This window comes from Marmota monax, unplaced genomic scaffold, assembly GCF_021218885.2.
Source record: "Marmota monax isolate L192 unplaced genomic scaffold, Marmota_monax_Labrador192_F-V1.1 WCK01_AAM20220418_F8-fsc00331, whole genome shotgun sequence".
Classification (NCBI taxonomy): Eukaryota; Metazoa; Chordata; class Mammalia; order Rodentia; family Sciuridae; genus Marmota; species Marmota monax.
In genome coordinates this window covers 517,706-532,357 of record NW_026694212.1, presented here as the reverse complement: position 1 = coordinate 532,357, position 14,652 = coordinate 517,706, and the positions used below count along the sequence as shown (strand labels likewise).

At 35.8% G+C, this 14,652-nt stretch overlaps 1 protein-coding gene across 1 annotated transcript; it reads left to right on the top strand.

Annotated features, from left to right (window-relative positions):
• Window positions 1-10,477: 10,477 nt before the first annotated feature.
• LOC124108064 (olfactory receptor 2Y1-like) lies at window positions 10,478-14,249 on the top strand. Its single transcript, XM_058586094.1, has one exon. The coding sequence runs from the start codon at window positions 10,559-10,561 to the stop codon at window positions 11,495-11,497; it is 939 nt and encodes a 312-aa protein (XP_058442077.1). The 5' UTR covers window positions 10,478-10,558; the 3' UTR covers window positions 11,498-14,249.
• The last annotated feature ends 403 nt before the right edge of the window (window positions 14,250-14,652 follow it).

Sequence of the window (14,652 nt, the reverse complement as noted above, 5' to 3'; positions counted from 1 at the left end):
GTAAATCCTCACTCCACAGATGAAGTGAGGACCAAAGAGGAACACATCTTTACTAGACAGCGCTAGATGCCACAGTGTGAGATGGGTCTCACATCATCTTGAAGGCAGTGGAATCAAAAGAGGTAAAAGGAACAGTTTTCTTTAATAGAACCCTGTGTAAGAACTGACTGGGGTGCCTTCTGGCTTCTCAAGTCTCTTCCCAAACTCAAATCCTATGATGCCATTGCTCTGTCATATAAAGTTTAGACATCAAAACCAGGAGACCAAGAAGTCAAGTCATTGTTAGAATTTTTGAAAATTAATCAAGAAAGGTTGGAGCAAATCCTGGAAGTTGGAGAGAATCTATTATATTTAGAGACAATGCTGTGTGAGGAGTCGGAATTTAAAAAGAAATTTGTTAAATTCAGCCTTTGAATGTCAATCAGCTGACTAGACCCCAGCTGTGGTTTTTTGGTTCTACACTGGAAAACATTAGTGTGTTATTATGGAGGATTTAATAGAAGAGTCTTGAAGATCACCCTACATATATGGGGAGAGGAAGATAATTGTATGTTATTGAGTGTGAGAGCTATGGGTTTGGAATGAGAGATTGAGTCTATAAAGGTAAATCCAAACTGTGATCGACAACAGGGAAAATAATTCTTTCATAGTTAGTTAGGTTTGGTAGTGAGTTCATTCCTCTGTAAACTAATAGGAGAGTTATAATGTGAGCATGGAAAATTTGAGAAAGGAAAATTTGATTTAAATTGAAGAATGGATGTTCTCACAATAAGGTGGAGTGTAAGGAGTTTGTAGAACATTATCCTTCACACAGGAAATTATCTTTTCTGGCTCAAATGTATCTCCATCATGGTCAGATAGTGTCATTAAATTAGGCGAAAAGCATGAAGAATTTAGTACATGATTTTTGATCTCAAGAATTTTATTATTCCCTGGGGTGTGTAGCTCAGTTTAGAATGCTTGCCCAGCATGCAAGAGTCAATGGGTTTAGTTCCCAGTCCAGCAAAAGGTTTATTTTTTACAGAATTCATGTTTAGACAAAGATCCATATACTCCAACACAAACACACAGAGATAAACATAATTATTGATTTTTGTAATATAGACAATCAACTATGCAAATGTCAAATGCTCGGGACTTAAAGAGTTAAATTTTTAAAAAGATAATTTATGAGTAGTGAAACATAGGCTATCAGGATTGAAGATGGTGCTTGAAACGATTAAACCCAATATTCCAGATCATGTGGAAACGTTTTTACAGCATCCTGTAATTTTAACTTTAAGCCTCTGAATTAGCAAAGTGAACAAAATGTCACTTTTGTTCCAGGCACTGTATGTTTAGACGACTTCACTTCTTTCAAGTTTTCATAATTGAGTCTTTGAATGTCAATTAAGGTGACTAGACCCCAGTTGTGGTTTTCTGGCTCTATAATACCAGTGTGTTATTATGGAGAATTTAATAGAAGAGTCTTGAAGATCACTCTAAATGCATAGATAGAGAAAGCAGATGGTGAAGCATGTTTTGTTTTCTGATGCATTTCACTGGTTGGTCCTAGTTTTGGCCTTTGGAGAAGAACAAAACAAGTTAAACACCTGTTCCATATGACCAATCTTTTTTTTATTAGTTGCTCATGACAATACAATGATCTTGACATATCATACATTTGAAACAAATGGGGTATGAATTCTCATTTTTCCAAGTGTACAGGTTGCAGAATCACATTGGTTATACGGCCACGTATATACATACAGCAATACTAGTGTCCATATGACCAATCTTTAAATAGGATATAAGCTATCATGCCTATATTTAAAGCATTCCCTGTTGTAATAAAAAATACACAATGAGAAACACCTATTTCTCATAAAGAATATCTTCATATGACTTATTGGTTTTACTGTCTTTTGAGTCTATGTATTTTGTAAAAGTTTTTATCTAAGTCTCTAACCAGAACTTGAAAAATTCTCAAAATTCTCTTTTTTTATTATTTTATTATTTATTTTTTTCCTTTAATTTTTATTGTTGGTTGTTCAAAACATTACATAGTTCTTGACATATCATATTTCATACTTTGATTCAAGTGGGTTATGAACTCCCATTTTTACCCCGTATACAGATTGCAGCATCACATCGGTTACACATCCACTGTTTTACATATTTCTATATTAGTGTCTGTTGTATTCTGCTGCCTTTCCTATCCTCTACTATCCCCCATCCCCTCCCCTCCCATCTTCTCTCTCTACCCCATCTACTGTAATTCATTTCTCCCCCTTGTTTTTTTTCCCCTTTCCCCTCACTTCCTCTTGTATGTAATTTGTTATTCAAAATTCTCTTGACTAGTGCAGAGTATTGGGTACCATATGTTTATTTAAATGTGAACTCGCAGACAAATCATTTAAAAACAGAGATGGCTGCTACAAAAATAGTCAGTAGAAACATTTTATCAGTTTAATATCACTTTTTTTCCATTATTCAAATGACAGATTTGGAAAATATTTAAGAAAATGGTAATTTTGAACCTTCACTTAAGGAATGTGGAATACATTAAAGATTTCATGGCATGACTGTATCCTTCAGTATATGGAGTACTGTCGTTTGAGAGGAGGTTTGGTTTGGTTTATTCTGTGTGCTCCCCTAAGGAAATTTCCCACCCCTCCCCCTATATTGATTGGGACTGTTTATATAATGCCTAATGCTCTCCGTTTCCTGAGGCATCTTCACTAATGCTGGGCTTGCCTTCTGGTCCAAGCCTCTTGGGTTATGATATATAAGGCTAGTAATATCATGTGGGACCTACCAGAATTCCAGTGTAGGGTCCATCTGAGGAGTAATGTGTAACTCTTCTTGAAGATTAAAAGGCTCCTGGGGATTTCATGAGTAAGAAGAGCTTTTCTTTCCCATGATTTCCAGAGGTAGGCATGAGGCAGACCCCAGCATCAAGCACAGGGAAGAGTGGAGAGAAGCTCTATGAGGGATGGAAAATGGTCATCACTGTAGGAACTGGTTTCTGGGCGTTAGAGATGTGTCCAGTGTAGGAAGGTGAGGTCGACTCTGCTGAACACAGGGACTCACAGGCATCAGTTTTAGGAGAATTTTAGTGAGAAACTTCATTTAGATATGTGTATTGTGTTTCTGAGATCAGACTTTTCTTATCAGGACTCTGGATTTTGGAAAGTAAAACACATTAATCAAGCATTGTGTTTGCAATGAAGCAGGCAGGTGCCAAGTTTTTGGTTTGGCAGAAAAAATTCAATATGAGGGAGAAAGGAAAGAAAAACATTTAACCCAGAGAGTGCATAATGTTGGGCCCCTATTCTTGCATGCCAGTTTTCTGGATAAAAAGCATTATATTTCAAGGATGTAGGAATAACTCCACAACCCACTTTCTAAATAAGAGTGAAACTATTGCAAGATGGCATGCCTTTCTAAGGACCTGTTTATAGCTGATTTAGGTGAGTGCTTACAGTCTCAGGAGGATTTGGGACACTTTTACATTCTACTGATGATCTAGGCAAGCCTGTAATTGCCAATATTATAGACAAAAATATGCTCTTTCTATGTTCTAGCATGGTTGCATAGGGAAATAATCAAATTAGAAATTAAGTTGAACATGGTAATTTTTTTGCATGAGGGAAATTACAGTGCTTTATGGGATATAGCAAGGGGCTTATCTCAGAAGAGAGGAATTAAAGAATATTTATTAGAGGACAATATGTTTGAACAATAATGACATTTTTTGGTGCACATTCTTATGTGTGTGTCATATTGGTTGTGGGATATCTAATGTTTTGTGAAATATTTAGCAGCACACTTGGTCTGAATATAGTAGATGCCAGTTGTACCAGCCCAAAATGTCTACAGACATTGCTATTTATGTACTTAGTGGTCAAACCACTCCTGTTTGTAAATCTGTATCATAAATGAAGTGACAGAGAAGTTGTGACTTGCATCTAAGTTGACTTATCAGAAACTGATGACCAATTTTCTGTTTTTATAAACTGTAGTTATGGTGCCTTTCCATGATAGGGTACACAAGAGGAGGAGTTTTGAAGGAAGAGAGAATGAGTTTAGTGTTAGACATGCTGAATTTGTTTTTCCTGGGGTCTTCCAAGAGGAGATTACCAGAAAGAAGGTAGAGTTTAACAGATTTTTATTATTATTATTCGGGTAAGGTGAGGCAATGAATTAGGAAATGATTGCCGTATAATAGTTTACTACTCACAGTTTCTAAGAGGAGGGGTCATACCATGACACATGGGGCACACAGTGAAGCACTAGGTTAGTTAGGATGCAGGGGTAGTGAGGGAAAATGTGGAGGCAGCCTCTACTATGGTTTCTGCAGTTTGGAACAGGGCAGGCAGTTTTAACTTGAAATTTGTAAATGTGAATAGTTTCAACACACTCTGGTATTGAAAGGAAGTCTTTAATTTTATGGTATCTGACCTTGGGTTGATCAAGATACTTTACATAATGGCCCAGAGTCTGAGGACCTATTAAAAACAAATGAAGGAGATGGCTGAAATACAAGCTCTAGATTAGCTCATTTGTTCATCTAAGTTGTAGTTTCAAAAACAGTCTATTATTGTCTCTAGGAATATCTATCCCTGAGAAGGGAAAGACCTCCATGGTCAACCAAGCACCAAGTGTCAAACCATCATACACATAAAATAAAAATGCATTTTTAATACAACTGGATTATTAAAGTCTGAAATTCGTATTAGACATTGTGGGTGGAGACATGTATTTGGGTGTTATCCACATAGAGATTTTGTGATTCAAGTCTTGGAATGGATGGCATTTTCTAGGAAATGTCTTTAGAATGTTAAGAGAAGAGGGTTTTGGTTGGAACCCTGAGAGATGTAAAGATGTAGAGAATACACAAACAGGAGCATACCAAGAAGACTGACAGATGGCCAGAGAGGAAGAAAGTATTCAGGAAGGCAAGGGCAGAGGTTTTGTGTAGAAAGGGACAGTAGCCAACCTGACCAAGAAGAGAACCGAAAATGTCCTCTGTTATCCCATAAAATGTGGAGAGCACAGAATTAGTGGGTTAAGTACTGAGTGGGAGGGGAAATGGTGGAAACAGTGAACAAAGACTACTCTCTCAATAAAGTTGTCTATGAAGAGGAAAAAAGACATAAAGCAGTAACAAAAACAGAACATAGAGTGAAAAGAGATATGTTCAAATGGGAGAGACTTGCTCTTAAGCAAGAACCAAGAGAAGGGAATGTTAAAGACACATTGGAAAGCCTGAATTTCAGGTTTGATTGATTTGCATTTTTGTGTTACTCTTTTCAGAAGAATTTGTTAACCTGATTTTAGGTAGGTAGACTGTAGAGAGTACATTCCTTCAGAATTGTGCAGATATTGCAGAATGATAAGTAAAGATACAGACATGGTGACTCAAGGAATGCAAGACACATAAAGATGAATGTGAGGAGCAGACAGAAATAAAGGGGCAAAAGAATAGGCTTGAGGAAATGAGGCAAGACTTCATGAATCAAGTTCTTGGTTTGATATTTGGTACAGGGTAACTCTGTACTGGTTGGAGTAAAAGGATGTGAGGAAATGGCTAGCATATTTCCTTCCTGTATTATGGTTTTATTAAATTTGAGATTTGGGGGTAAAATCCAAAAGTTAATAAGCTCTGTCGTGGTTTGGATCTGGATTATTCCCCCCACAACTTACATGCAGAAGTTGTGGTCTGCAGTGCAGCAATGTACAGTGGTGGACCATTTAGAAATGATTGGATCATAGGGCTCTAATCTCATTTGTGGACTAATCCACTTGATGGATTAGTAATTCAAATGGACTACTGGCACGTGGTAGAAACTGTAGGCAGACGGGACATAGTTGAAGAAAGAAGATATGCCCTTAGGGACAATATCTTATCTCTGGCCCCTTCTTCTGTCTCTGCTCCCCAGTTGCCATGAGCTAAGCAACTTTTCTTCTGCCTCACCCTTCCCTTATGATGATCTGTTCACCTCAGGCCCAGAACAATGGAGCCAGCCAACCATGAGTGAAACCTTTGAAACCTTTCTTCCTCTAAGCTGTTTTCAGATAGTTTGGTCATAGTGATGAAAATCTGACCAACAGGCCCTGTTGACTTATATATTGAGAATTTAGTCAACTCTTACCTCATCTTTGTCTTCTGCTTTTTAAATATTTTTAATAGCAAAATTTTTTCTCATGAACATTTAATGTATAAAACATGATGACATGGAATACATTTAAGTAGGATAATGGTTAATATCATGAAGCAAGTTAACATACATTGTTATACACAATTTCTCATTTTTTCTTTGTTTTTATGGCAAAAACAGCAGAATAGCTAAAGTTTGTTAACATAAATTCCAAATACAATACAATATTGTTGCCTATTGTCTTCAGGTTGTGTTTAGATCTCTAGATTTTTTTTTTATCCTAAATGTGTTCTATTTTGAATCCTTTGACCTATATCTTCACCTTTCATCCTCCCACCTAATCCTGGAAACCACATTTCATTTAGTATCTCTGTATATTTGATTTATTTTTCTTTTACATTGTACATCTAAATGAGATCAAGCAATTTTTTGTTTTTCTACTTCTGGCTTATTTCCCTTACATAGTGTCTCCCAGTTTTATCTTTGTGGTAGCAAATGGCAAGATATTTTTGTATCGTTCATTTTGAGTTGTTCTTTGCATGATATAGGCTCAATTTCATTCTTTTGCATGTGGAAATTTATTTCTGCCAGCACCATTTATGGAAGAGATTATTCTTTCCTCATTGTGTTCCTGGTGAAAAATTAATCAAATATATTGCTCTTTATGTCTAGGCCAAATCTTCTGTTCTACAGGGCTATTTGTTTTTTGTTTGTTTGTTATGATTGCTTTGTAATAAAAATTGAAATTAGAATATGTGATGCCACAACTCAAAGTATACTCAATATAATTGAAATTATATATAATTACAATTTTATATACATATACATATAATTTATTTTGATCTTTGGGGTTGTCCTTTACTTTTTGTGAATAACTGAAATATGTGCAAGTTTTGGGTCCTCCATTCCATATTTCTCCAAGTAAAGTTTAAAGCTAAATTCAATTCTTCCAGTTCAAAGATATCTCATTCTTTTATCTACTAAAGTGGCCATTTATATTTTATATCATATTTTAAATGTCCACATTTTATCATGTTGAAATACTTTTATATTATAGTTTTATTCTTTATCCATGCTAATTATAGTTCTAAGTTTTTGTTCAATTTCAAATATATGAAGCATATCCATGTGACATTATAAAAATCACTCACAAACATATAGAGCAGTAACAATTAAATAGTTTGTGTCACTAAGTTAGAAACAGTGAAAGTGTGTTAACTCTTTCACATTGCAAAAGGAAACCAATATTTTGGAGACATTTATATGCCCAAGGCATTGTCTAAGGGTAGGAATGCATTCATTAATTTAGTCAACAAATTTTTCATGATTCTCATATTTACCAGGTACTGCCCTGGAATAGGGATATAAGGGTGACTAAGTTAAGCAGAACCTATTGCATGTGATGAATAAATATAAGTTCTAAAAATCAGAGTAGAATACATATCATTTAATCCCAATCAAAATCTTATGAAATAAGTTATTTATTTGTTACATAGATAAGTAGAATAAGACTCATAGATATGAATTTTTTAGAATAGGTGGAACAGTCAGTCAGTGGTAGACTTGAGCAGTAGGAACAGTTATTCACACTAGAGCTGTTGCTCTCTACTAAGGTGGTCATTTAATAAAAAGTTCTGGAGTATTGATTAAGGTATGTGTGAATTAATACTTCAGTATTAACTCACAATTTATTTATCTTTTCCCTTGTGACTGCAAGATAGCCTCCAAATTCATTATTTTCATTGACCCAACATAGATCCATTGATGATGATGTTTCAGTTCAGTATTTGTATGGAGAAAAATCAGCTAATTAGCAGGAGGCATCACAATACCAGATCATAAAGTATACTACAGAGATATAGTAACAAAAATGGCATGGTATTGGTACCAAAGTAGACATGTAGACCAATAGTGTAAAATAGAAGAAACATAGACAAACCCATATAAATATAGTTTTCTCATACTAGACAAAGGCACCAAAAATATACATTGGAGAAAAGATAATCTATTCAACAAATGGTACTGGGAAAACTGGAAATCCATATGTAGCAACATGAAATCAAACCCCTATCTATCTCTCACCTTGCACAAAACAACTCAAAGTGGATCAAGGACTTAGTATAACAGAGATCCTGCACCTAACAGAAGAAAAAGTAGGCCTAAATCTTCATCATGTTGGCTTAGGATGTGACTTCCTGAACAAGACTCCTAAAGTGCAATAAGTAAAATCAAAAATCGATAAATAGGATGGATTCAAACTAAAAAGCTTTTTCTTAGCAAAAGTAACAATCAATAATGTGATGAGAGAGCCTACAGAATGGGAAAAAATCTGTACCACACACACCTCAGACAAAGCACTAATCTCCAGGATATATAAAGAATTCAAAAAACTTAGCACCCAAAAAACAAATAACCCACTCAATAAATGGGCTAAGGAACTGAACAGACACTTCACAGAAGAAATACAGTTGATCAAAAATATATGAAAACATTTCATCACCTCTAGCAATTACAGAAATGTAAATCAAAACTAATCTAAGATTTCATCTCACTCAAGTCAAAATGGCAATTATCAAGAATACAAGCAATAATAAGTGTTGGCAAGGATGTGGGGAAAAAGGTCCACTTATACATTGATGGTGGGATTGCAAATTGGTGGAACCATTCTGGAAAGCAGTATGGAGATACCTCAGAAAACTTGGAATAGATCTATCGTTTGACCCACTTATCCCACTCCTTGGTTTATACCCAAAGGACTTAAAATCAGCTGATCCATGTGGATGATAACCCATAGTAGGGAATAGGAAAGAATGAAGGAAATTTGGTTGGTGAAGAGGGCAGTGAGGGTAAGGGTGGGGTTGTGGGGATGGGAAGGAGGGTAGAATTAGACAGACATTATTACCCTATGTACATGTATGATTACACTGCTGGAGTGGTTCTGCACCATGTACATATAGCCAGAGGAATGAGAAGTTGTGCTCTATTTGTGTACAATATGTCAAAATGCATTCTACTATAAAATTAATTGATTAATAATAATAAAGGGAAAAAAGAATCAGCTAATAAGGGAAAAGATGTTTCATACTGAGCACAGCCAGGCTTTGTTAGTCACCTGTTTTCTGCTTTGCTTCCTGACATATTTTCATATGACATTTTTGGATCTTTGCCACAAGAAAGACCAACCTTTCATGGAAGGTAATTTTTCATGCCTATCCCTTTTCTAACCTCATTAAGGTATGTTGTTAGTTAATATGTAGGTTTCTTAGAGGAATATAATTTTGAGATTAGAAAGTCTAATGCTACACATTACAAAATTTATTTAACAGCTATTAAGTGTAATAATAAGCATTAATTTTTCATATCTTGAGTATCATACAGGAAGAAACTAATATTTTTAATATTGAACTTATTCTCTATGAATGAGGAGTTCACAGCTCAAGAAAGGACAAAGATATGTAAAAAGAATTTTAGTGAGAGGACAAGTGCTAGAAAGGAGCTGTACAAAAGGGCTGGGCTAGAAAAATAAGAACAGCTCTTTCACATATGTACATAGGAAAGTTATGTCAAATTCATGCCACTGTCTTTCTCATTCTGATTCCCTCACCCCTTCTCTTCATTGTCCTTTGTCTAATCTAGTGAACTTCTATTCTTCCCCCTCTACCCACCTAGTTGGTTGATGAAGTCAGGGGAGGGGTATTCCAGGCATGATGACTCAACACTTGGAACATTTTTTTTTTTTTTTTGCCATCAAGGCATGAATCCACACCCTTCTCAGTCTATGTGACAGATGGTATCTGATCATGAACTGGGCTTCCAGGATGGATGCACTGGTTAAGTTCTTCTAGCAGAAGGTAGCTTATTAGCATTCAGGTGGGATTAAATTTGTGATCTCAGTCTGCTTAATCCTTGACTCAAACCTGAAATAGGATTCCTAACAGATCATGGAGAAGAGCAAAGGGAATAATAATGCTGCACTTTTACACCTTAGATATTTAAAAGCAATTTAAAATTACTATGTTTTGTCCTAATCTCAATGCAATGTAGAGATAATGTCATCTCTTCTTCAAGACAAAGAAGCATCAGATCTGTAAGTCTGAGTGACCTGGCTAACATCACAGAACACACAGGCAGCAGGACTATGGTTCAAAGATGACATCATTTCCAATCCAGTGATTTACACATTTAAGGAAAGAGTAAAATAGAAGACTTCATAAAACTGAACTGATTAGCAAAATAAAGAAATGTATTACTGAGGGAGTACTGTGAATACCTTTTTTCAATGTTTTATTTTTAAATTTTGTATTTGTTCTTTTTAGTTATATGTGATAATAGATTTAATCTTGATAAAATGTTTTAATTCATGTTCTTTGTAAAGGCATTGAATTGTCTTTCATTTTTTATGCAGGTGCAAGGCTATGGGAGGTTTCAATACCAGTTTTGAAGAAGGCTTCATTTTGGTGGGCTTCTCAGATTGGCCACAGCTGGAACTTATCTTTTTTGTCTTCATTTCAATTTTCTACTCTCTGACCCTCTTTGGCAACACCACCATCATTGTTCTCTCCCAACTGGACCCTAGACTGCACACACCCATGTACTTCTTCCTCTGCCACCTCTCCTTCCTGGACCTCTGCTATACCACCAGCACTGTGCCCCAGCTGCTGATCAATCTTTCTGGACTTGACAGGACCATTAGCTATGGACGGTGTGTGGCCCAGCTCTTCATTGTCCTCTCCCTGGGTGGAACTGAGTGTGTGCTTCTGGTGGTGATGGCCTTTGACCGCTATGCTGCTGTGTGTCGTCCACTCTACTACACAACAATCATGCACCCCCTTCTCTGCCTGTCTCTGGCTATTGCTGCCTGGGTGGGAGGTCTCATGAACTCTCTGATTCAGACAAGCCTCATGATGGCCATGCCTCTCTGTGGCCTCCATTACCTGAACCACTTCTTCTGTGAGATGCTTGTACTCCAGAAGTTGGCTTGTGAGGACACAGGAGGCACAGAGGCCAAGATGTTTGTGGCCCGAGTCATAATCATTGTTATTCCTGCAGCATTGATTCTAGGCTCCTATGCACACATTGCTCAGGCAGTGCTGAGGATCAAGTCAATGGCAGGGCGCAGAAAGGCTTTTGGGACCTGTGGGTCCCACCTCCTTGTGGTTTGTCTGTTTTATGGCTCAGCCATGTACACATACCTCCAACCCTTGGGCAATTACTCTGAGAGTGAAGGAAAGTTTGTTGCTCTTTTTTATACTATAATTATCCCTATGCTCAATCCTCTGATCTATACCCTAAGGAACAAGGATGTGAAGGGGGCTCTGTGGAAGCTGGTGGGGAGAGGCAGAGACTTGGGATAGGAGGATAAAAGAGGGTTAAAAACATTTCCTGTCACAGCTCTCTCCTTATGGAGCCCATCTTGTTTCTTATAGGATGGTTAGTGTGTAGATAACAGTTCTCTAACTTAGCATTATCTTCTCCAATGCCATCCATTTACCTGCAAATGACACGATTTTATTCTCTTTTATTGATGAGTAAAATTCCATTGTGTATATGCCACAGTTTTTCTATCCATTCATCCATTGAAGGGCATTCTGTTGTCGTGTATTTAAAATAATAAAATCAATTAAATAAAAAAGATAATAGTTCTCAGTAGGGCACAGCATTTTTTAAAAAATTTCTTTGTTTGAAATTTTGAAGGGGAGATCTCTTGAGATGTTTATTTGCTATGCTATTTGTTCAGTGGTGAGTAAGTTCTAAGGGAATGAGATGGGAAGGGGGTGCATCATGACCATATAAGAAAAATGATGTTGGGTCCTTGGCATGTTTGGGAATCAGAGTATCATCAGTTCAGACTGACCACACTTTTTCCATTACCAATGTGGTGCAATAAAGATGACACTATGACAAAGGCAGAGGACATGAGTTCACCCTGATTTTCTAATTATCTGGGATTCTGCCACATTCCTTCATATCTCAGGACCTTTTCTCAAAAGTTTCTTACCCTTTTGTGATACTTGGAACAAATAAAAATTATGAACAGAACTACTTCATGGAGCATATAAATTTCAGACATGGGTGTCATTTACCTATTGAAGAAATAAGCAACCATATTATTCTTGAATAATAGGAGAAAGCAACTTCTTGCCAGCTTCAGAAAGAGTCTCAGTGATGCTACTGGAGTCATGGAGAAGAAATTTCCCATGTAAGGTCAAAGAGAATAAAGAAGAAATGAGTATGCAAATTATGAATTTAAAATGAATTATAATCACATATTATATGTTGGCAGAGTGAAGAAAAATATATATAAAATATTGCTCTCAAAGAAATTTAACATAGGACATAAATTGAAGCAAAGTGCTAGTTCATCATTTTAACACATGTGGAAGCTTATTTGAGATCTTCTATTCCACTTTTGCATGTTTATGTTTCTTTATTTCAGTATCATATTTTAGTCATTATCATTTTATTTCATGTACTTAAAGAATAGTGTCATGCTAAAAGTGCAAGTATCATTCTTTTCTATTGATTTTTTATAAATGACAGTGGAATGCATTACAATTCATATTAGAATATAGAGCACATTTTTCATATCTCTGGTTGTATATAAAGTATATTCACATAAATTTGTGTCTTCATGCTTGTACTTTGGATAATGATGTTCATCATATTCCACCATCATTTCTAACCTCCTGCCTCCTCCCTTCACCTACCACCTCTCTGCCCTATCTCGAGTTTGGAGTTTGTCTATTTCTCCTATGCTCCCCCTCCCTACCCCACTATGAATCAGCCTCCTTATATCAGATAAAACATTTGGCTTTTTTGGGGGGGGATTGGCTAACTTCACTTAGCATTATCTTCTCTAATGCCATTCATTTCCCTGCAAATGCTATGATTTTATTTTCTTTTATTGCTGAGTAATATTCCATTGTGTATATAGGCCACATATTTTTTATCCATTCATCTACTGAAGGGCATCAAGGTTGGTTCCACATTTTAGCTATTGTGAATTGTTCTGCTATAAACATTGATGTGGCTGTGTTCCTGTAGTATGCTGTTTTTAAGTCCTTTGGGTATAGACTGAGGAGAGGGATAGTTGGGTCAAATGGTGGTTCCATTCCCAGTTTTCTAAGGAATCTCCACACTGTTTTTCATATCGGCTGCACTAATTTGTAGTCCCATCAGCAATGTATGAGTGTACCTTCCCATCCCACATTCTTGCCAACAGTTATTTTTGTTTATCTTCCTAATAGCTACCATTCTGATAGAAATGAGATGAAATCTTAGAGTAGTTTTGATTTGCTTTTCTCTATATGCTAGAGATGATGAACATTTTTTCATATATTTGTTGATTGATTGTATATCCTCTTCTGAAATGTGTCTGTTCAGTTCCTTGGCCCAATTATTGATGGGTTATTTGTTTTTTGGTGTTTAGTTTTTTGAGTTCTTTATATACCCTAGAGATTAGTGCTCTATCTGATGTCACCCATCACACATCAGGTATCTATCTTAATAATCTTTTTGGTTTGATGGAGTAATCTTTTTTTTCAATACTAATCACCATTATTTGCTTAAGATAGGAAAACTTGTGTAGAGTAAATTGTCATTGATACTAAAATTGTATTGAGTTAGTTTTCTATATTCATGTTTTGTTATATTCCTTGCTTAATCATGATGAAACTAAAGGTCCAGTGTGTTTAAGTAACTTATTCAAGTTTACATAGCCAATGTGGGTTCAATATGTGACCCAGGCTTCTGCAATTCTAAATACAACTCTTACTTCAATGTTCTGCTAGTTTTTTTCTGACAGTGAATTTTTAATAGATGAAGACTGAGGCTAGAAAGAAAGGTAGGAGGTAAAAAGGGTGTCATGACAATACAATAGAGAAAGGACAGTCTATTTAATGAGTGGTTCTGGGAAAACTAGCTGTGCATATGAAAAGAATAAATTGATTTTCTGAGATATACAATAAAAGTAAAACTATACAAACAGGACCACATTAAACTTAAAAACATCTGGGCATCAAAGAGCATAACTGACAAAGGGACAAAATATTTTCAAATCACGTATCTAATAATAGTTAATATCCAGAATATAATGACCACCTACAATTCAACAACAACAACAACAACAGATAACCCAACTAAAAATGTACAAGGGTGTTGAACATACATTTTTTTTCTGAAGAAGATATATAAATGGTCAGTAATTATATGAAAAGATGCTCAAGTTACTAATCATTAGGTTAATGCAAATCAGAACCCCAAGGATATACTGCTTTATACCCATTAGAATAAGTGTCATTTAAAAATTCCAAAGATAACGAGTATTGATAAGAATGTGGGGGTATTGTAACTCCTAGTGCGTTCTTTAAAAAATATATTGGTTCATTTTAGTTATACACGACAGTAGAATCCATTTTGACATGATTATAAAAGCATGGAATATATCTTGTTCTAATTCTATCCCCAGTACCTTGATGGAAATGTGAAATGATATCTCTATGAAAAAAGT

Bases quoted from the DNA above. Each gene is read 5' to 3' on its own strand.
- LOC124108064 (XM_058586094.1), top strand. From the start codon at position 10,559: ATGGGAGGTTTCAATACCAGTTTTGAAGAAGGCTTCATTTTGGTGGGC.